Raw genomic sequence first — 22,994 nt, forward strand, 5'->3', positions numbered from 1 at the left:
TAATGTTTATTTTTGAGAGAGAGAGAGAGAGAGAGAGACAGAATGCGAGCAGGGGAGGGGCAGAGAGCGGGGGAGACAGAGAATCCGAAGCAGGCTCCAGGCTCCGAGCTGTCGGCACAGAGCCCGATGCGGGACTTGAACTGGTGAACCGTGAGGTCGTGACCTGAGCCGAAGTTGGACACTTAAGCCGCCGAGCCACCCTGATGTTCTTTCGAGCAGACGAGAGGCCTGAGCTGCCTGCTCCGACACTTCTTAGAATGCTACAGGCTAGCACAGCTGCTACCTGTGTATGCCACAACGCGTGTTAGAGGTCCAATGTCTACTTTTTGGGGCATACATTAGAAGATAACTTAATTCTGAGCAGGACAGCTTAACTGAGATATAACTCACATATAAGCTGTTTAAAACATATAATTTAATGTGGTTTTTTTTTTTTTAGTATATTCACAGAATTATATGACCATCACCACAATCCACATTAGACAATTTTTTCTCATCCCAAAAGGAAACGTGTCTCCATTTATAGTTACTTCTCGTTCCTCCCTGCCCTAACCCTAGACAACCACTCATCGACCTCCAGTCTCGGTTGATTTCTAGGTATCTCATATAAACAGAATCATATGATGTGTGGTCTTGTGTGTCTGGCTTCTTTCACCCACTAGAATGTTTCAAAGGTCATTCGTGTTGTAACACAGATCAGCATTTCATTTCTTTTCGTGGCTGCATAATATTCCCTGATATGTATGTACCAAATTATGTTTCTCCACTAATCAGTTGAGGACCGGAAGGACATTTGGATCATTCTTGCTTTTTCTTTTTTTTTTTTAATTTATTTTGGGAGAGACAGAGACAGCACGAGTGGGAGACGGGCAGAGAGAGGGGGAGACCGAGAATCCCAGGCTGGACAGAGCCCGACGTAGTGTTCAAACTCATGAAACCATGAGATCATGACCTGAGCCAAAACCAAGAGCTGAATGCTTAACCGAGTGAGTCACCCAGGTGCCCCTTTTTTCCCTAATGTTTATTTACTTTTGAGAGAGAGAGCGCGAGAACAGGGGAGGGGCAGAGAGAGAGGGAGGCAGAGGATCCGAAGCAGGCTCTGCACTGACAGCACAGAGCCCAATGCAGGGCTCGAACCCACAAACTATGAGATCATGACCTGAGCCGAAGTCGGACGCTTAACCGACTGAGCCACCCAGGCGCCCCAGTAGATGTATGTTTTCATTTCTCTCGGCTATCTACCTAAGAGAATTGCTGGATCCTATGTTCACTCTGTATATAACCTTTCGAGGAACTGCCAGACTGTTTTCCGGAGCAGGTGCACTATTGTCCATTTCTACCGGCAACAGGTGAGAGGTCCACTTTCTTCAACACCTGTTACTTTGTTTTATTATATATATATATATATATATATATATATATATATATATATGCACACTTTGTATTATTATACCCATTCTAGTGGTTGTTAAGTGGTATCTCATGGTTTTAATTTGCATTTCCCCTAATTTTAATAATGTTCAGCATATTTCAATATGCTTATCGGCCACGTGTACATATTTGGAGAAACGTCTACTCAAATCTTTGGTCCATTTCTAAATTGGACCGTTTGTCTTTTTATTATTGAATTGTGGGAGCTCTTTACATATGCTGGATGCAAGTCCCATATCAAATATTAGACCGGCAAATATTCTCTCCCATTCTGTAGGTTGTCTTTTTCACTTTGCGGATGGGGTCCGTTGAAGTACAGAGGTTTTTAATCTTGATGGAGTCCAATTTATCCATTTTTTTAAAAAAAGTTTATTTATTTATTCTGAGAGAGGAGAAAAAGACAGAGAGGCAAGGAGAGAGGGAAAAAAAGAATCCGAAGCAGGCTCCACACTGTCAGCACAGAGCCCAATGTGGGGCAATGCAGGGCTCAAACTCATGAACCGTGAGATCATGACCTGAGCCAAAAGGAAGAGTTGGATGTTTGACTGAGCCACCCAGGCGCCCCTGATTTATCCATTTTTCTTGTGTTACTTGTGCTTTTGAAGTCATATCACGGGGGCTTTGACTAACTCGAGGTCAAAAAAGACTTACTCCTATATTTTCATTTAAGTATTTTACATTTTTAGCTTTTATGTCTAGGTCTATGACCCATTTGGGCTAATTTTTGCAGGTGGTGTGATGAAAGAGTCCCAGTCCCTTCTTTTGCAGGTGGCTCTCCAGCTGTTCCAGCACCACTTGTTAAAAAGACTGTCCTTTCCTTGAGTTGTCTTCATACCCTTTCCAGAAATCAGTTGGCCATACGCTGACTGGACTCTCGATTCTTTTCCGTTAACCTAGTGTATTTCTGGACTCGCGATTCTGTTCCGCTAACCTATGTATATTTCTGGACTCGCGATTCTGTTCCGCCAACCTACGTGTATTTCTGGACTCGCGATTCTGTTCCGCTAACCTATGTGCCCATCTGGAGGCCAGCGCCACGCGGTCTGCGTAACTGTAACTTCGTGGTAACTTTCCAAACTGCAAAGCGTGAGTTTTTCAACTTCATTCTTTTTGTTTCGGCTATTCTGGGTCCCCTGCATTTCCGTATGAATTTTGGGGCCAACTTGCCAATTTTAGCAAACAGGCCAGCCGCAATTTCGATAGAGACTAGCGGTATCTGTAAATCAGGGTGGGGAGCACTGCCATAGTAACAATATTAACTTGTCTGGTCCATGAACGTGAATGTCCTTCCACATATTCTCATCTTCTATATTTCTTCTCCTGGGGAGTTTTCAAAGAATCAGTTTTATAATCGAAGGCAGTTTTTTAAAGGGACGTCTTCCTGGTTCCTACCACTTATGCACAAATGAAGAGGTGGACTAAGGACACAAACCGTAGCTGATTAAAAAGACGTGGAGGAGACCAGATTCGGCCAAGTCACCTGAAGACGGTCACACAGTCTGTGGCACATTTTGATCCCAATGAAGACTCAGAATGCTGGTTCTCACCGTAGCTGCACATTAGAATCATCTAGGAAGCTGATAAAAATCACGATGGCCAGGCTACACCTCAGGCCAATCACATCAGAACCTCCTGGGTGGTACCCACACGTTGGTATTTTTTTTTTAATTTTTTTAACGTTTATTTATTTTTGAGACAGAGACAGAATGCAAGTGGGTTGGGGCAGAGAGAGAGGGAGGCACAGAATCCGAAGCAGGCTCCAGGCTCTGAGCCGTCAGCACAGAGCCTGACGCGGGGCTCGAACTCATGAACTGTGAGATCATGACCGGAGATGAATTCGGACGCTCAACCAACTGAGCCACCCAGGCGCCCCCGTCGGTATTTTTAAAATATGTTGTCGAGGTGAAAACTATTGGCTGAAGTAATGATAAGAAGTTTCAGGAGCGCCTGGGTGGCTCGGTCAGTTAAGCGTCTGACTTCGGCTCAGGTCATGATCTCGCAGTTCGTGGGTTCAAGCCCCGCGTCGGGCTCTTTGCTGATGGAGCCTGCTTCAGATTCTGTCTCCCTCTCTCTCTGCCCCTTCCCCGCTCATTCTCTCTCTCTCTCTCTCTCAAAATAAATAAACATTAAAAACTTAAAAAAAAAAGAAGTTTCAGTGAAGTTTTCCATTTATTCATATTTCTTTAAGAGTTTTTCATGTTCTACCTTATTCTAGAAAGGAATTAAGCAGACTGATAAAAATGTATAAACTAAGGGAAGACACAACAGCCAGGGTGAAAAAAGAAAGCAAAAGGAAGGGGAGGACAAAACAGAACCCCCAAAACGCATACTCTGATGGTCTCCACTTTCCACAGTGTGGAAGAAGGGATCAGAATCGCGGCATGGCCCCAAGTACTAATATTGAGGATACGTGGCAACTTGGCAATTATTTGGCAATGAGACCAAAGAGGAGCTCACCCAGGACGCCGCGCAGTGAGAACAGAGTGATGAGGGCGTATGGGCATCTCCCCGGCTGTGCTGGGTATTCAACTCGCCTACACCGAAATGCCATTACTAAATCTCACATAAACACACGAATGACAGCAAAGCCTAGGGAATCAAAGAACTTTCAAAACGCTAATCAAAGAAGGACTTTCAAAATGTGAACCCCAAAAGCCCTAAGGCAAATTCCCTGTAAAAAGACATAGCTACCTTGGTCTACAGTGAAGATTTTGTTCTTCCATCAAAGCAACGACCGACCAAATTAGAAAACATATACTCTGTGTGTCTCCATCTCTCTCTCTCTCTCTCTTTTTTCTAATTAGAACCATAGGTGACATCTGTTTAGATAACGTGTCTAAACGTGCTCAGCACCGTCCATCTCCCACCTGGTCCCTGTACCTGAATCTGTTCGTGGCTGGGGTGGTTTCCATGTTGAATTCGGCCACTGGCACTCCGCGGGCAGACACCTGGGGGGCAAACATGGCGGCAGGATAAACCACGGAGGAAGTTCCCACCTACAAAGCAAACAAAGAGAAACGGACCAATGACCACACTACGGGAAGAGGAAACATTCTTCCAGAAAACCTTACATAAACTCAGGCCACTTTAGGGTTGCAAGATGTGAGGAAAGCTAGCTGGATGAAACAGATGGAGAGCTTCCAAGGGACAGATGGGGAGTTAAGAGGCATCCTGTCGGCTGATCACTAGAAGAATGTGCTAGGGAAAAGGGAGCACAAATGGAGAGAATCAAGGGCTCGATTTTGTCTCTGCTCTGTGAAGTAATGCCAATAATCCATGTTCGTTTCTTTCTTTTTTTTTTTTTTAACATTAGAAAACGCAAAGAAAAAATATACTCACGTTATTCATACTCCCGCTACCCTGTGATGACCACTGTTCACATTTGGATATACATCCTTTCAGGTTTTTCCCTATAGATACATATGTATAAGTGTGCTTTACAAGAATGGAAAGGCCAGAATATGTTGTACAAACTAGGTTTTCTCATTTAAGCACTGGTGATGAACAGACACTGAAACATTGGGGTGCACTCAATAAATACTGGCTGAATGAATGTGTACCCATGAGAAAGTGCTTCTGCTTTTAAAGATGTGTTAAGGAAACTCAGAAATATGCACACCCTCTGTCTAATTCATTCCATTTCTAGGAAATATGTCCCAAGGAAATGATTTGAAGAGTATATGAGGAGTTATGTCTAAGAATAGTCACTACAGGGGCGCCTGGGTGGCTCAGTCGGTTAAGTGTCTGACTTCGGCTCAGGTCATGATCTCGCAGTTCGTGAGTTCGAGCCCTGCATCGGGCTCCGTGCTGACAGCTCGGAGTCTGGAGCCTGCTTCAGATCCTGCCCCTCCCCCACTCACGCTCTCTCTGTCTCTCAAAAATGAGTAAGCGTTTAAAAAAAAATTAACGACAGGGGCACCTGGGTGGCTCAGTCGGCTGAGTGTCCGAGTTCGGCTCAGGTCATGATCTCGCAGTTGGTGGGTTCGAGCCCCGCATCAGGCTCTGTGCTGATGGCTCAGAGCCTGGAGCCTGCTTCGGATTCTGTGTCTCCCTCTCTCCCTGCCCCTTCCCCACTCATGCTCTGTCTCTCTCTGTCTCTCAAAAATGAATAAACGTTAAAAAAAATTTTTTTTTTAATTAACAACAAAAAAAGAATATTCACTACAGCATTATTGAAAATATCAAAATGTGAAATGGCCTAAATGTCCGACAATGGAGGATTGGTTAAATATATCATTGTATATCCATGCCACAGAATACCATGCCGCCAATGAAAAGATGATACAGATTTGTGGATGTACTGACACGGAATATGCCCGGTGAATCGCTACATGAATAAAGTTGTTTCAAAGCAGAACATACAGTATGAACCCACTTTTGAATTTTTAACCACATGTATACATCTGCACAATGAAAGGTCTAGACTAGGAGTAGGGAAATGTTTTTCTGGAAAGGGCCATATAGTAATATTTTTAGGATTTATAAGCCATACAGTCTCCATCACAAATAGTCAACTCTGCCATTGGAGTGTGAAAGCAGCCATACACGATACATAGAAGAATGGGCATGGTTGTGTCCCAATAAAACTTTATTTACAAAAACAAGTGGCAGCCTAGATCTGGCCCACCGGCCACAGTTTCTCACCTCTGATCTAGGAAAAAATACACTAAAATGAACAGTGGCTATTTTTGGATGGCAGAATCATTGGTGATTTCTAATTTCCTCCTTATAATCTTACACTTTTTTGTGTTTTCTCAGATGTAATAATGAACATGTATTACTTTCAAAATCAGAACCAATAACATGCTCTTTTCATTATTTTTGGCAGGAGGGGAGTGTCTTTGCAAAGCCCAAGACATGGTCTTCCGCAGTTTCACATTTACGATCAATTCGTATTCGTTGTTTCTTAATTCTTCTGTAGGGTACAAAACCTCTCAACACACACAGTAGGAAGAGGAGGAAGGAAGGAAAGGGAAGAGAGAGGGAAGGAAGGGAAGATAAAAAAAACACAACAAACTCCACCCCAGTCCTGGTGTTCCGGAAAATCTCGAGGATCAGGGGAGGGCATGACTTACCACTAGACACAAGTCACAGAGGGTCAGCTCTCTGTCAACCTCCTCCAGAATGGCAGGATCCAGGTTTTCGCCAAACCACACCACGTGGGGTCGCAGCAGGCCCTCGCACCCCGCCTCTTCGCACCTGTGGGAACATTATCCTTCACCCAACCCCAACACCTGCCCTGCCAGAAGATCTGCCCCACTGGATCAGAGGAAGGCTAGGGGCTACCCCAAATCAAGTCTGTCGCCCTCTTCCTTGTTATCCTCCCTCCCTCCCCTTCCAGACCATGTGAGCTTATTCTGAATATTCAGGCCCTTCTAAAGCTTTCATTTTGTCCGGATGCACTGGGCTGATATGTTGACAGATGTGTTTCGGCCAACCTTACCATTCTCTTTCTAAACCGTGTTAAAAAAGAGAGACCACAGGCCCAAAATGGAGTCCCGTGGGCTAAGCCCCATATCAGCAAACCAAGACCTAGTACCTAACCTAGCTGTACACCCAGCCTCTCCAGGGCCTGTGGTCTTTAACCAGTCAATCTGGAGCCACCTGGTCGGCACTAGTGGGGTAACCCGCCTGAAACACCCCTTGGGTCCCCAGAAGGAAGGTGACCTTGCCCGAAACAATTCCCTCTTTGCCCGAAGAACTTCCTCGCCCTGCCTCCTCCACCTATAAACGTCTTCCATTGTGCGCAGCTCCTTGGAGCTTCTGTCTGCTACGTGGGATGCTGTCCGATCCATGAATCTCGGATGAAGCCAACTGATCTTCAACATGGACTCAGCTGGATGTGGGGTTTTAACCACAGCTTTCCCTTTCCCAGCTACGTCATCGCACTCTTCAGCATGGCAGCCGGGAGGAACCAGGCTCAGCCCTGCCTCGAACACACCAGCCACCTGCTAGTCGCATCTGTGTCCCCCTTTCACTTTCCCTCAGATTCACCTTTCTCTTGCCCTCACCACGGCCAAGTTCGCCATCTTCCTCTTCTTCCACTCCCCACTGCCTGTGGGTCATCTTACGTAGACCTTCTACAACAACCTCCCAAACCTCACTTTCATCATAAATAATCTTCTCAAGAACTGCCCACGATTCCCTATTGTTTTAGATCAAACTTTAGAATTCAGTAATAAAAACCCTTCTTAAGAATAATAAATAGGGTTCTGGGGCGCCTGGGTGGCTCTGTCGGTTGAGCACCCAGCTCTTGATTTCAGCTCAGGTAGGTCATCATCTCAGGGTCATGGCATCGAGCCCCGCGTCAGGCTCCACACTAAGAGCCCAGAGCCTGCTTGGGATCCTCTTTCTCCCTCTCTTTCTGCCCCTCCCCCACTCACTCTCATCCTTTCTCTGTCTTCTCAAAATAAGTAAATAAAACACTTAAATTAAAAAACGTTGAAAAGAATAACAAATAGGGTTCTGTGGTTAAATAAACCAGTGAAATATTCACAAATGATAACTATTCTTTAAAGAACAGTGTACTTTGGTGTATTAAATGCTCTGAGAAGTCCTGCAGTAAAGCAAACATACTTCAAATTTGTTTACTCTACGGTTTCCATATTTATTTGAACACATAACATCATTTTTTAAGTAACGTCCATCAACATCACATGGATCGAGTGTTCTAAGAACACTTTGGGAAATGCCGTTGTAACGTCTGCTTTTGAAAAACCGACACAAAAATCTTTCTCTAGGGCTTTTCTTTTTTTTTTTTTATCTACAAAAATCCTGTTTGGTCCTATAATTTCACTTTTGCAAGACCTTTTACTGCCTCCTTTGCCCTGGGTTAATAACACACGACAAGGAGAAGAATGAAGTTGATTGCAGCTAACATTTTCACAAGATGTCCGCCTCTACGCTTCGTAAGCACCGGGTAAGCAGCTGGGGCATAACAGCTCCAGAACCCTTCCAGGCCTCAAATTATCCCACCACAGTGCAAAGCAAAAAGGGACAGTGCAAAGCAAAAAAGGGACGGGAAGGGAGTGGTTCTCCTCGCCCTGGGGTGGTTCACCTTCAACCTTTGGCCCCCGTCCGGCTGCATTTGTGCACTTAAGAGGCATCTCAGCAAATGAACTTAGATTTTGATTGTTTTTTTTTTTTATTTCAATCTGGAAAACCAACTACGGATCAGAGATTTTTACCCACCGGGGAAGTTTCTCCACTGGGATTCTGGCATCCTGAGCTTCAGGTTCCGGAGCCCTGGAGTAAGTGATGTTAGTAAAGAAACAATGACATTGGTATAATCAAAGAACAGAGAGAAAACATAACGTGAGTCTGTATATTCGCCTGGCGGTATACAGCTCCCAAACTCATAGTTAATACAAGCTGACTTAGAAGGGTACTGGAAGGGCAGATACCAAACAGTTAACACCCAGTGATTTTATCTCAGAAAAGGGAATTTGCATGTGGGGAGGGGGCGGAGCCACCAGGATATTAAGGCGGAGCTTCCTGATATGCACTGTATACATCATCATTGGAATCTTCTGCGATGATACTGGATTCATGTATTACCTATATAATTTATCCTGATTTAAAATGGCCAGGTAAGGGGCATCTGGGTGGCTCAGTTGGTGAAGCGTCCAACTTCGGCTCAGGTCATGATCTTAAGGCTTGTGAGTTCAAGCCCCGTATCAGGCTCTGTGCTGACAGCTCAGAGCCTGGAGCCTCCTTTGGATTCTGTGTCTCCCTCTCTCTGCCCCTCCCCTGCTCACACCTCTGTCTCTCTCTCTCTTTCTCTCAAAAGTAAATAAACATTAAAAACATTAAAAAAAAATTTTTTTTTAAATGGCCAGGTAAATTTTTTCTCAATATTTCGAGTCTACTCTTATTTTTTTCCCTAGTTATAACAGTACGTGCTCATCACAGAAATGTTAGAAAAACTCCAGAAAGATATAAAGAACTAATCAAAATTACCCATAACCCCACTATTCTTGATAATCACTGTTAATATTTTGTTGTCTTTTCTTCTGATCTGTTATCTATATACCAGGTATACCCACATGGGGTGTGCGTGTGTTTGCATGAGTGTGTGTGTGTGTGTGTGTGTGCACGTGCATGTGTTTAAATATGAAGTTTGGATCATATTAGATAAGAGTTAGGTCCTGTGGTTTTCACTTAGCATTGTAAATTTTGAGCAAAATAGTTCTTTTATCCTATGGCTGTACTGTAATCTAGTCTCATTTCTCGTAACTATCCACAGGAATCTTAGGCTACTGTTCAATTTCCTTCCGTTTATGTTGAACTTAAAAGAGAAAACAAAGTACACTCATTCCGTAGGGCAGTGTCATTACCCTTTTCCCAATAAAGCTGGACAAATGGGACTCTTGTAATTCTCCGCCACAACTCCACAAGAGGTACATCGGGTTTTAAATAAGCTACCTGAAAAACACAAGTTAAACAAGACCGGAATTTAGCATAATTAGAAGGAATTGTCTCCATGTCTAAAGGGGTACAACAGAATTTAGTTTTTATTCGTTCATTTCAACAAATGGGCCTGCCCTAGGTGTCCAGGGAAATCCAAAGGCAGTTCTACTGAGCCACAGACATCTGCCTCCTGGATTTTGTAATCTGGAAGGGAGAGAGACAGATAAAATGACTTATGGCATGATTAAGGAGCTCTCAAATGATCCTGATGTTGAGGCGGACTTGAAGGTGGTCAGTAGGGTACATGAAGCCAGTGTCAACCCAAGGGCGTGGTTTGCTAGGTACATGACTGACGAAGGCTCAAAACGTTGGATGTACTGGCAAAATCTTACCGTCGGCTCAACAAATCTTGAGTCTTTCTACAAAAGCAGCTCAGTAAATACATAAGCAACTAACAAATGAAGCAGGTAATTGTTAAAACTAGCAACCCATTTATTGAGCTAAAGCAACGACGGTGACCACGATTCACTAAATGTTCACCACGCACCAGAGTGGACGTCCACTCATCCATTCCGTCCAGTATTCCTTCCTCGGGGAGCCATCTCTCCTCTATCCCCTGAGTGGGTGGAGCTGTCAATCCCATCCCCAAATACAAGCTTAGGCTCACGCCCCCGACTGGTCCAATCACGGTACCGTAATCCTCTGGCAGTGGCCTTCGGTCACAGGGAGGTATGTGACCCAAGCAAGGTGCCCAGAGCGGCCCACAGCTCCCTTCACTGGCCTGGCGCACGGAGGCAGACCGCATGCACGGGGAGAAGTGAGGTTTTATTCAAAGAGTCAACAAAGCTGGGGTGGGGGGCAGAGCAAGAGGAGACTGTTGCTCACGACATCAGCTCCAACCCAGGACTCCCGGGTTCTGTGAGACAACATCCCTACTTTGTCAATTTCGGCAAGGCCATTCTCCCCCACGTTAGTATCTCTGAAATCGCATGTGTCCTATGACCGCTACCCGGCGAGAGGACAGATGTGAGGCGGCCGTCAGAGCCTGCGCTGGCACACCTGTTATAGGAGAACAGTGATGGCTGAAACGTGTGGGGACATGGCTGTTATTCCCCAGGGACTGCTGGGTGGGGCAAGGGCCAGCCCTGGACGTTTCAGCCCACAAACCACCAAAGGGCCATTTGGGGGAAGAAAACGAGTTCGGGCTGTTGTCTAGTACATTCCCCCCGACACCTGTTGGTGTCGATCCAGGAAGGCCCAATATCAGACTTCCAGGATGTGTGTCAGCAGCTTGGAGGGGAACGCGGAGACGAGCGGGGAGCAGCCTCTTAGGAAATGCGTGGAAAACACGCCTGGAAAACACTGACGCCTTGGAGTCATTCAGAAGTGGTTCGAAAGAGTCGGAACGTGAGAAGTATCTTAACCACTTTATTTCACTCATTTTCATATGTGCATTTTTATATTTCACTGTTTTTTATATGTGCAAGGGTGATACAGTTTCTAAAAATCTGTGTCTATGTAAGTTTTAGTAGGCCATTTCGGTAAGTGCAAAATAACAATGCTCAGGGATAATAAAATATGATGGCTTAGGCAGACTATTTCCTTTGCGAGGGTCACACTGAAAACACGATACATGTTAAAAATTGGTGGCATCTTTAGTTTGATGAAAGAAGGGGCTTTCCTTTTTTTACCTAAATCAGAATTTTTTTTGAATGTTTATTTTTGAGAGAGAGAGAGAGAGAAAGAGGCAGAGAGAGAGAGAGAAAGAGACAGAGTGCGAGCAGGGAAGGGGCAGAGAGAGAGGGAGACCCAGAATCCGAAGCAGGCTCCGGGCTCTGAGCTGTCAGCACAGAGCCCGACGCAGGGCTCGAACTCACGGACCGTGAGATCATCACCTGAGCCGAAGTTGGCTGCTCAACCAACTGAGCCACCCAGGCGCACCTGTTTTTACCTAAATTAGAAGAGAGTTCTCATCGCTTGCAACCCCGTAAGCCCCAACTAATAATATGTACATATTGTCTTATTTAATCCTTAAACAACCAAGACAGGTGTTAACACCCCCATCTGACACATTTATACATGGCAAGAGACACCGCCTGCATTCTGATAGTGTAAAGAAACGAGAGGAGCCGCATGGACAGTGGCCCAGACCCAGCGGGAGAAGGTGCCAACAAGACACCGGGTCAGTAGGTGGCTGACTATGGCTAGGGCACAAAAGAGGGACGGGACCCAAGTGAACAGTGCTCGGTTTCCGTTATCCCAGGCAAAAATAGGCAACTTCACTGCATACCCAAGGAAACCAGCCCCATTCCCCCCTGGGTCACCACTGCTGGAAATTCCACAATTAGCAATGCGTTGCTTGGGATGGAAGTTTTGTAGGCTCTTAAATACAAACGCCCTTGGGATTATGCTCTTGTATGAATGAAATGTGAAACTGTATGAGTTTACGAGATTTTTGGCGAGCTCAAAGGAGGGAGGGGATTAAAGAGGACGTGAGGGAGACGGTGTCATCAAGGGCAGAGGGAAGCCAGCGGGACGTAAGACAAACTCCACAGGTGTCACAAACCTGGCGGGCTTGGTCACTGATCTGTTGAGAGCTGGGCAGAGGCTCAGCCTCAGGGGACAGGCCAGCTGGGGAGGAGGGGAAAGGAAACGGCCACCCCCAGGAATGCCAGAGTCTTCCCGGGCGGCTCCTGCCAAAGCCGTAAGTTGTTCGATGGCCCACACTTCCCTTTTCCCGCCAGCCTCCCTGGGCACTCGCGTCTCTGCCGTGTGACCCGCACACCAGACGCCTGGGTGTCCTGTCTAAATGCAGACTGTGGTTCGGTGGGTCCAGGTGGGAAATGGCAGGACACGTGTTTTGAAGTCTGGTTCCCCTCCCCACGCGAGGGCGCCTCACCGTGGATTTCCAGAAGGTTCTTGGTGCCAGCCTTGCGGTGCAGCTCATCGATGTTTTGAGTGATGACCACAAGCCGGCGGCCCTGCCCACGCAGCCGGGCCTCACATTCAGCGATGGCGAGGTGCCCGGGGTTCGGTTCCTTGCTCCGCATCACCTCCCGCCGGTAGTGGTAGAACTCCCACACCAGGGATGGGTTTCGCGCAAAGGCCTGAGGGGTGGCCAGGTCCTGGGGGTGAGACAGGAGACAGGAGTCAGAGAAGGAAGGGTGCACTAAGGCTCTGGAACGTGGAGGCAGGCGGCTTCCGGGGGGAGCGAGCTGGAACACATCCGCCCTAGGCCCACGCGGTGTGGCGGACGGGGCACAGGGGCCTGGGCGCCAGCCTCCGTCCGAATCCTGGGACCAACAAGGGACCTTGGAGAAACTGCTTTTCATTTCCCCGCTTACAAGGCAGGGATAATGCAACCTGTCCCATTTTCCACTCGAGTAAGTTATGACCAGGAAGTAAAGCAATAATGTGGAAGAAAGTAATTCAGGTTGAATCTGCTTTTTTCATGGAGTCCCAAAACATATGAGGTCCCTTGCATTGATGCAGGAAAAAAAGTGAAATACAAAACGCCCGATTGATCATGGCCACAGTTGACAAACTCAGTTTTTTATAACTATAATTATGGCTCCGCACACACACACACAACTACACACAGAAAGAACAGGGGCGCCTCGGGGGCTCAGTTGGTCAAGCATCTGATGCTTGGTTTCGGCTCGGGTCACCATCTCACGATCGCAGGTTCATGAGCTCGAGCCCTGCATCGGGCTCTGGGCTGACAATGCGGGGCCTGCTTGGGATTCTCTCCTTCTCTCTCTTCCTCCCTCATTCTCCCACTCTCACTCTCAAAATAAGTAAACTTCAAAAAAAAAAAAAAAACAGTGCACATATTAACAGAATATATAAAAATGTATTTTTAAAGTACGATCCCTCTTCTAGGAGAGAAGAGTCTCATCTACCGTGAAAGAGAGAAGGGTAGTCGTTGTCTGGGGCTGCGAGCCTATGAGGAAAGGGCAAAAGGGAGCCTCTGGCAATGACCGAAACGTTCTAGATCTTCATTGCGGTGGTGGTGGTGTTCTGCCTTTCGTTTTCCCTACGAAGGTCACTCTTCCACCCGCTAACAGTGTCAGCCTTCACTTGGGGAGTGAACGGGGAACAAACATCTACGCCGTGGATCATCGACATCCACCCTGTACTTCCCCACAAACCCTGAGCTGTTTTGACACTTCTGACTATCCTCTCCTCTCAAAGCACCCCCCGAGACCCTCCGAGCCCCCCCGCCCCCTGCCTCTCGGCTTCAGCGGCTGCTTTCTGAGCCTCCTCTTTCTTCCGGGACCCTAATGGCCCTCTGCCCTCCTTCCCCCACTCCTTCATCCTTAAGGCAACGATCCCCACGGCTACAGCCACAGGCTCACCTGGAGGGCAGCAGAGAGGCGACAGAACATCCTGAACATCTGCCAGCCGGGGGCATGTGATAGGGCAGGAAAGGCAGGTTCATCAGCCCTTCATTTAACAAGAAACTACCCACGAAATGTGGAATTCGTGCACTGAAGTAACTATGCACGATGGCCTCCATTCACCCAACTCAAGCACTCACGTGTGCCAGAGTTCCGGGAGCTGGGGATAGAGCAATGCGTAAAACAGACGGGGGTGCCTGGGGGGCTCAGTCGGTTCAGCGTCTGATTTCAGCTCAGGTCATGATCTCAAGGTTCGCGAGTTTGAGCCCCCTGCGTTGGGCTCTCTGCTGTCAGCGGGGAGCCTGCTTCAGAGCCTCTGTCTCTACCCACCACCCCCCCCCCCTTGTGTTCTCTAGCTCTCTGCCCCTCCCCCACTTACACTCTCCCTCTCTCTCTCTCAAAATAAATAAATAAATAAATAAACATTAAAAAAAAAAAAAAAGGGCAGACAAAACTTCCTGCACTCCAAAACTTGGGATTTCCTGAGCCGGGGGAGAGCAGGAGGCTGACTGCAAAAGGCCTGAAGTTATATTCTGGGCCCATGATCATGGTCATGGCTACGCTACGGGACACACTTGTCAAAACTCATTAAATGGCACGCTTTCAAACTAGTGAATTTTATTGTACGTACAGTTGACTCTTGAACAACGTGGGGGTAAAGGGCAGCGACCTCTGTGCATTAAAAAATCTTGCGTATAACTTTTGATTCCCCCAAACTTAACTACTAACAGCCTACTGTTGACTGGAAGCCTTACTGATAAAATAAACAGGCAATTAACACACATTCTGCATGTTACGTGTATTGCATAATGTATTCTTACAAGAAGGTATGCTAGAAAAAAGAAAATGCTATTAAGAAAATCCTAAGGGAGAGCAAATACATTTACAGTACTGTACGTATCGATACCCAAAGTACATTGTCCATTCACAGCGTGAATCATCTGTCAGTATCTACATCAATATTCTTATATATGATACAAAACACTGTAGATGCTCTACGTATTACTAACGGTAGACCTCAAAAAATAAAAGAGGGGCACTGGGGCGGCTCAGTTGGTTAAGGCATCAGACTCTTGATCTGAGCTCAGGTCATGATCTCATGGTCCTGAGATCGAGCCCCACACTGGGCTCCATGCTGGGCGTGAAGCCTGCTTGAGATTCTCTCCCCTTCCCTTGCTCGTGCACACACACTCTCTCTCTCTCTCTCAAAATGAATAAACATTAAAAAACACGTAAAAGGCAATGTGAAAAGTTCGTATTTATTCACGCATAACACAATTCATACGTCAGTAATGAAGCAGCAGCAATGACTGAAATGGATACGATTGCTCCGCGGTAGCTAGCCCATACGCTGGGTGAGTGGTTATAACATCTTTACGGCATACGGTATCACAATCATATTCATAACACAGTGTTAGAAACACTTAACTTTAAAAAAAAAACAAACCACTTGTGGGGCACCTGGGTGGCTCAGTCGGTTAAGCGGCCGACTTCAGCTCAGGTCATGATCTCACGGCCCGTGAGTTCGAGCCCCGCGTCGGGCTCTGTGCTGATGGCTCGGAGCCGGGAGCCTGCTTCTGATTCCGTGTCTCCCTCTCTCTCTGCCCCTCCCCTGTTCATGCTCTGTCTCTCTCTGTCTCAAAAATAAATAAATGTTAAAAAAAAAAAAAAAAAAAAAAAAAAACACTTGCCTGTGGTGATAGGTTGATACACGGTTTCTCAAATTGTAAGAGACGCTCACTGTAGTGTACCGTAATTCCTCAAAAGCAGCGTTCGAGAACCGTGAGAAAACTAACACCTTAGGAACCTCATGTTAACTATCACTCACTTTATGCCTCCGTACGGGTGGGCGATGCACTTCCATGCAAGTGAACACAGGATGGCGCACACGATGAATTCTTGGGTGATAACGGGCACGACACAAGACACCTCCTATGGTCTGAGCCCTACGGTTATGAGGTTCTCACACGAAGACACACGCATGCACGACGGGCCGGCTTATCAACTGTGTGGCGCGATGATCATTTATTATTCACTAAGTGGAAGCGGGTCATCATAAAGTCTCCATCCTCATTGCCTTCCAGAAGGCCGGGGCGGGGGAGGAGGACGGGGGGGTCTTGCTGTCCCAGCGGCATCAGGGGAGGGAGCGGTGGGGGAGGTGGAAGGGGAGGCTGGAGAGGCAGGCACACTGGGTGTGACTTCACAGAAATACATCGCAATCTCTGCCCAACTTTTTTGCCTTTTCATTTCTCTCAAAATGGTCCCACACAGAAGCAATTCTTCCTCCACCATTTGCTTTAGGGACAGTGCCCAAGTCTGTCTCGTAAAAGAAGTCAAGGGGCGCCTGGGTGGCTCAGCCGGTAGAGCGTCCAACTCGCGATCTCAGCTCAGGTCATGGTCTCATGGTTGGTGAGTTCAAGTCCCACATCCGGATCATCGGAACGCTTTTGCCAGACTGTCTAACATCGGTTTGTCTCCTGAGCTGCTTTTGCATCTTCGTCCTCGTTGTCTGGCACTGGTTCCAAGGCTCTCACCTCCATCACGTCGACTCCTGTGGGTGCCTCTGGCGTGTGTCTTTAGCGCTCGAATTTCTCCAAGATCCGGATCTTAAAACCCTTCACCTCCCTCCCGCCCCTCCGCCATTTTTGCCAGAGCCATAATCTTTCTCATGGTTTCCCCGACGGGCTGCGTGATAAATCCCAAGAAGTCACACACGACGTCTGGACTTTTCTCCAACAGGAATTTATTGTTTCGGGCTTGGTGGCTCTCGCGGCTTTTTTCTGTAACGACAATGGCACCTTCTGGTGAAATCCTTCCAGACTTCTGTGACGCTCTCTGTTGGGGTTCCCTTCCACAGCGTTGACAATCCTTTCCATAGGACACCGTGTGTCGTGAGCATTAAAGGTCCTTCTGACCCCTGATCTAGAGGCTAAATTAGAGACGCTGTTTGGAGGTGAGGAGATCAGTTTGAAGCCTTCGGTGTTGGACTCACAGGGTTCTGGGACAGGGTACTGTCTGAAATCAAAGATACTTCATCAGGGACCCACCCAGAAAAAGGATTCTTGGTGTCCAGGCCTTCTTCTTGTACAAGACAGGAAAATATTTATATTCTCCCTTCAGAACTTGGGGGTTAGCGGCTCTTTAGAGAAGGGCCGTCTGATCAGAAACCCGACTGCGTTTGTACAAAACCATAGAGTTAGCTTATCCCTTCTGGCCTTAAATCCTGGCGATCACTTCTCTTTCTTACTAGTAAATGTTTTTTGTAGCATTTTTTCCCCTAGAATAGGGCACTTTCGTCTATGTTAAAAACCTGTTTGGGCAGACATCCTTTCTCCTCAATGATTCTCTTAACGGCATCCGGGAACTTGTCTGCTGCCTCTTGGTTGACAGAAGCTGCTTCCGTTAATTTATTTTTGAGAAAGAGACAGAATGTGAGTGGGAGGGGCAGAGAGAGAGGGAGACAGAATCCAAAGCAGGCTCCAGTCTCTGAGCTGTCAGCACAGAGCCTGACGCAGGGCTCGAACTCACGAACCCTGAGATCATGACGTCGGCCCAAGGTGGACGCTCAACCGAGCCACCCAGGCACCCCGATCTTGGCATTTTTTAAAGCCAAACCTCTTTCTGAGGTTATCAAACCATCTCCTGCACTAAAGTCTCCAGCTTTAGGTCCTTTGCTTTCTTTGTGCTCTAAGTTGTCATAGAATGATGTCACTTTCTCCCAAATCAGCTTAGTCCACAGGTATGCCTTTCTTACGGCAATCCTGAAACCGTATAGAAGCTGCGTTTTCTTTTTTTTTTTTTTAATGTTTATTTATTTATTTTTGAGAGCGAGCAAGCACGAGTGGGCGAGGGGCAGAGAGAGGGGGAGAGAGAGAGAGAATCCAAAGCAGGCTTCGCACTGTCAGCATGGAGCCCGATGGCGGGGCTCAAACCCACAAACTGTGAGATCATGACCTAGCTGAGATCAAGAGTCAGATGCTTAACTGACTGAGCCACCCAGGTGCCCTAAAGCTGCATTTTCAATATGAGATACAAACATATTTCATCCAAAGTGCAAGGTTTTTGCACCTGCTGGTATAGCTACAGCAATGGCTTCATGAATTTCCTTTTATTTTTTCTTTTAAAAATTTTTTAATGTTTTATTTATTTTTGATACAGGGAGAGACAGAGCATGAGTGGGGGAGGAGCAGAGAGTGAGAGAGAGAGAGAGAGAGAGAGAGAGAGAGAGAGAGAGAGAATCCCAAGCAGGCTCCGGGCCGTCGGTGCAGAGCCCAACAGGGGGCTCGAATCCACGAACTGTGAGATCGTGACTTGAGCCAAAATCAAGAGTTGATCACTTAACCAACTGGGCCACCCAGACATCCTGTGTCACACCATATTTTAAGCAGATACTCGCAACACGTGAGCTCATGGCAACAGCCACAGGAGGTGGCTACGAAATCACTACAGAGGTACCGTGTGCACTGCAGTTAGTTTTACGTAGTTATGATTTAACACTGTATCTTCACATGTGTTTACAATGCTCTAGACTACGAATGGCACCATATAGGCTCTGCATTTGCGTGCCTAAGTTCTGGCAAATTCTTCTTTTTGCAATAAATTTGAATGGTAGTAAATGATAAAAGACAGACTGGTATCCACATGTATTTTATGCATTCACGAAATGCCTAACTTTGTCTTAGATTTTTAGAAATGTCTAGGTTACGGGGCTCATGTGAGAGTTTTTTCAAACTGTCACAAATCTCTAAAAAGTTTTACGCTATGTATAAAAAAAATCCGCACGTAGGTGGATCTGCATAGTTCAAACCTGTGTGGTTTGAGGGTCATCTGTATATTATACCATAATACAAGTCTGTTTTTAAAAAATTATTTTTTAATGTTTATTTATTTTTGAGACAGAGAGAGCACGAATGGGGGAGGGTCAGAGAGAGAGGGAGACACAGAATTGGAAGCAGGCTCCAGGCTCTGAGCTGTCAGCACAGTGCCTGACGCGGGGCTCGAACTCACGGACCGTGAGGTCATGACCTGAGCCGAAGTCGGACGCTTAACCGATTGAGCCACCCAGGCGCCCCAATACAAGTCTGTTTTTAAAAAGTCCGTGCCCATAGAGTTTCCATTCTAATGGCCTTCGTGTAAAGTTTTTTTTTTTTTTAATGTTTTTATTTATTTTCGAGACAGAGAGAGATAGAGCATGAACGGTGGAGGGGCAGAGAGAGAGGGAGACACAGAATTGGAAGCAGGCTCCAGGCTCCGAGCCATCAGCCCGGAGCCCAACACGGGGCTCGAACTCACGGACCATGAGATCGTGACCTGAGCTGAAGTCGGACACTTAACCGACTGAGCCACCCAGGCGCCCCCGTATAAAGTTTTTAAACGTCGAGCCCTAAGCCTTCAAAATTGCAACTTTGGTTTCAAACATGAAAGTTCACAGGAACTTTAAAAATTTGTAATACTTGGGGTGCCTGGTGGCTCAGTCAGTTAAGCATCTGACTCTTGGTTTCAGCTCAAGTCATGATCTCACGGCTTGTGAGTTCCAGCCGCACGTTGGGTTATGAACGGACAGTGCGGAGCCTGCTTTGGATTCTCTCTCTCCCCTTCTTTCCTTGCCCCTCCCCCACTCGTGCTGCCTTTGTCTCTTTCAAAATAAATAAATACACTTAAGAACTGTGTTAATACTTAATTTCAAGATCTATAGAAAAGTAATGAGCTATGCTTAGCACGACTTTTCTGATTCCACTTTAAGTTCGAGAAGAAATCGAAATTGTTACACGAATAAATGCGATCTGTACATATCTAGAAAGTAAGGAAAGTGGCTGCTTTGCTTATGCCTGAGACCCTAATCATACAGACTTTGTGTTGAGGCCAAAATGAATAAGCACAAGAGTCATGGTCAATTTCAAATCTTTTTTCCCTCTGGGCCAGGCATCAGCAGGCTCTGAGTCAAACTGTGCTTCCTTCAGTAGAACCTCTCGGTATTCTGGAAACATCACTCACCTGAGCTTGCCATGTTCTCCAATAGCCCCCAGCTCCTCTGAAGGTCGGAACCCCACTTTCAGCACTAACGCCAGCCCCCGAAATGACGACTATGTGCTTTGCTTTTGCAAAAAACTTCCGAAAATCAGCCATACCTAAAGAGAGCATAAAATCTTTATAAATCCACTGTACTGTTTGGACATTTATATTCTGTATCAATCGTTCGTATTTTGACTTGACCTTGCAAGAAATTAGATTTTAGGATACCCAAATAAGAATCATTCCGATGCCATGAAGATGCCACCCGTGGGGCCTGATGTGAGACCGTATAGCGTCTTAAGAAAGAAGCAGGAACGGGGAGCCTGGGTGGCTCAGCCGGTTGAGCGTCCGACTCTTGATTTTGGCGCAGGGCAGGATCTCACGGGTTCGTGGGTTCCAGCCCTGCATCAGGCTCTGCATTGTCTGCTCGGATTCTCTCTCTCCTTCTCTCTCTCTCTGCCCCTCCCCCACAGGCATGCTCTGTCTCTCTCCAAGTAGATAAACTTAAGGAGAAAAAAAACAAAGAAGTAGGGGCTTCAGGCACATGACACTGGCTTCCGATCTCAGCTCTGCCTCCCATCCATCCGCCTGTGACATCCGATGCAAACAAGTGGCCTCTGCGGCCCTAGCTGTTTGATGTGCACAGTACTGCCTTCCCCAGAGCAGGCTCTCGCAGGGGTTTTTAGCAGCTAATGGATGGGACGCATCCTCCTTCCTAACAGTAAAAACAAGCTAGTGTAGGAGGGTTCACCTCAGGCCCACTGGACCCTAGAGTCTTCCCTTCCTCCCCAGATCCCCTTCCCTTTGGGGATCTTGCTAATTGCAGCGTCCCCTCGGCATCATTACAAGCTGAGGGTGAGGCTCCCTCCCCTGTGAACAGATGCTCGGCTCCAAACCTGGACCACGTTCTTTACAACTCAAGCAACAGCTGGATCTTTCAGCAAGACATCACCAGGGACTTGGGGTCACAAAAAGCAGGTGAACCCAGAGCATAACCGGAGAGCAGGTCACAGACTACGGCTGGCTCGCTGTCTGGGATGGGGGGCCTTGTTCTGCACCTCCAGGCCTTCTCCCTCTCCAGCTCTGACCAACAGAGGCAGCAGCAACCGTCCTTCAGTGAGGGCGCGCCACGCCCCAGGCTCCGCACCAAGCACTGTGAGTGGACCACCAGGGAGAGTCCGCCCTTGCAATAAATGTCCTCGTCCCTGGTTAAGAGTGACTTGGTGACGCCATTGAGTGGTGCTGGGGCCCCCGGAGGCCGGGCCCAAGCGGTGCAGAGCTGAGCACAAGCTGCCAGGAGAAGAGAAACTCCCGCTTCAGCCCTCCCGCTGGAGAAGCAAAAGCCGGACCAACACTGCTTGCGGCCCCTTGACACTGACGTCTTCTGGAAGTGGCTAACCTGGGCTCCTGCTCTGCAGATTCTGGCAAAAGTGCAAACGAGTTCTTCAGCGGATGCAGACAGAAGGTTTTCTGGTCTCCTGCTGGAGGCAGTGGTGACCAAGGTTGACCCCTGGACGGGATGAGCATCCCCTGAGAGATGGCGCCCATGACAGGAGGATGGGAGAAAGGAGAAAGGATAGCAGGATGGGGGTGGAGAGACAATGAACTTAGACATGAAAGGAATGTGACTTCATTCTGTGCCCCAGGCTGGGAAGACAGATCCTGCTGGTTTCTCATACATCCGCGACGCCTCCCTTACAAGCCCAGAGTCACCTCCACGCCTGGCCCAGGGTGAGAATCTCAATAAAGACCCAACCTGCCCTCCCCGTCCCTTCCTCTCCGGCTGCTGGTAAGAATGCACAGGGAGTGAAAACAGACTCTCAGAAGCAAAGACGCAGAGGCTCACTACTCCCTCTCCTACCACATTCCTGAAGCTTCTCCGGGACCACGTTTCTGGCAGCACAAATCTCAAAGGACTGAAGATGGTGCTGGCACACTGTTCCTGGGGTATAACCAGCCCAACCACCATTTGCCAACCACACCAAAGCTCAGCCCACGCTCACGTCCCTTTCGGAGATAGACCACTGTGAGAAATGAGGCCCACGAAAGCTGACCAACCAGGAGAAAAGGAACCCCGTCTGGGTAGATTCGGGTTTGCAGTCTGATCTAATCTCCTGTCCAATGGATGAATGGATAAAGAAGATGCTTCATAAGAAAACGGGCAAGTATTTTACTCGGGGCTATTTGTGCGACTCCTGGGTTCAAACCCTACAAAGATCCTCAAGGACTTCAAAGTTCACCCATAAAACTTTCTCCAGCTCTAAGAGTCTTTTTCACCTGAAATGTAAACTCTTGTCATCCCACTGATGAAAAGATCCCAGGTCCAAGTGACTCCTTTAAAAGGTCCCACTTTAAAAGCAATGTCTAGAAACAAAAAGGGCAACTTAGGTTTGGTTCTTGGAAAACAGGATTTAAGATATAATACATTAACGTGGTGCGAAATCCTAAAAGAAGAAAAAGGAAGAGGAGAAAAGAAAAGAGAAGAGAAGAGAAGAGAAAAGAAAAGAAAAGAAAAGAAAAGAAAAGAAAAGAAAAGAAAAGAAGACAAGAAAAGAACATTTCCTAACACAGCAGGACACTTTGCACTTCCAAACCCAGACGGCCCGCTCTGGGCAGAAGCCAGGCACAACCGTGGGTCTCACTACAGCCTCTAGCAGCCTGCCCTGTTCTCCACAGCCAGGAGCACCAAGGGATTGGGTTCTTTTTATTTCTGAGGGTGGGCAAAACAGAAGCAGGGGCCAT

The 22,994-nt window shown here is 47.2% G+C and overlaps 1 protein-coding gene across 4 annotated transcripts in view; it reads right to left on the reverse strand.

Moving 5' to 3' along the window:
• SIRT5 (sirtuin 5) overlaps window positions 1-22,994 on the reverse strand; it is a 37,019-nt gene that overhangs the window by 5,713 nt on the left and 8,312 nt on the right. For 3 of the 4 annotated variants that reach the window (XM_007089747.3, XM_042985698.1, XM_042985697.1), the window contains exons 3-8: window positions 20,235-20,368; window positions 12,740-12,965; window positions 9,768-9,855; window positions 8,623-8,676; window positions 6,507-6,630; window positions 4,312-4,427 (exon numbers count right to left, since the gene is read on the reverse strand). In XM_007089747.3, the coding sequence (XP_007089809.1) occupies window positions 4,312-4,427; window positions 6,507-6,630; window positions 8,623-8,676; window positions 9,768-9,855; window positions 12,740-12,965; window positions 20,235-20,368 (742 nt within the window). The remainder of the gene's footprint in view (window positions 1-4,311; window positions 4,428-6,506; window positions 6,631-8,622; window positions 8,677-9,767; window positions 9,856-12,739; window positions 12,966-20,234; window positions 20,369-22,994) is intronic. The other variant, XM_042985699.1, reaches the window with a different exon arrangement.

This window comes from Panthera tigris, chromosome B2, assembly GCF_018350195.1.
Source record: "Panthera tigris isolate Pti1 chromosome B2, P.tigris_Pti1_mat1.1, whole genome shotgun sequence".
NCBI classification, from domain to species: Eukaryota; Metazoa; Chordata; class Mammalia; order Carnivora; family Felidae; genus Panthera; species Panthera tigris.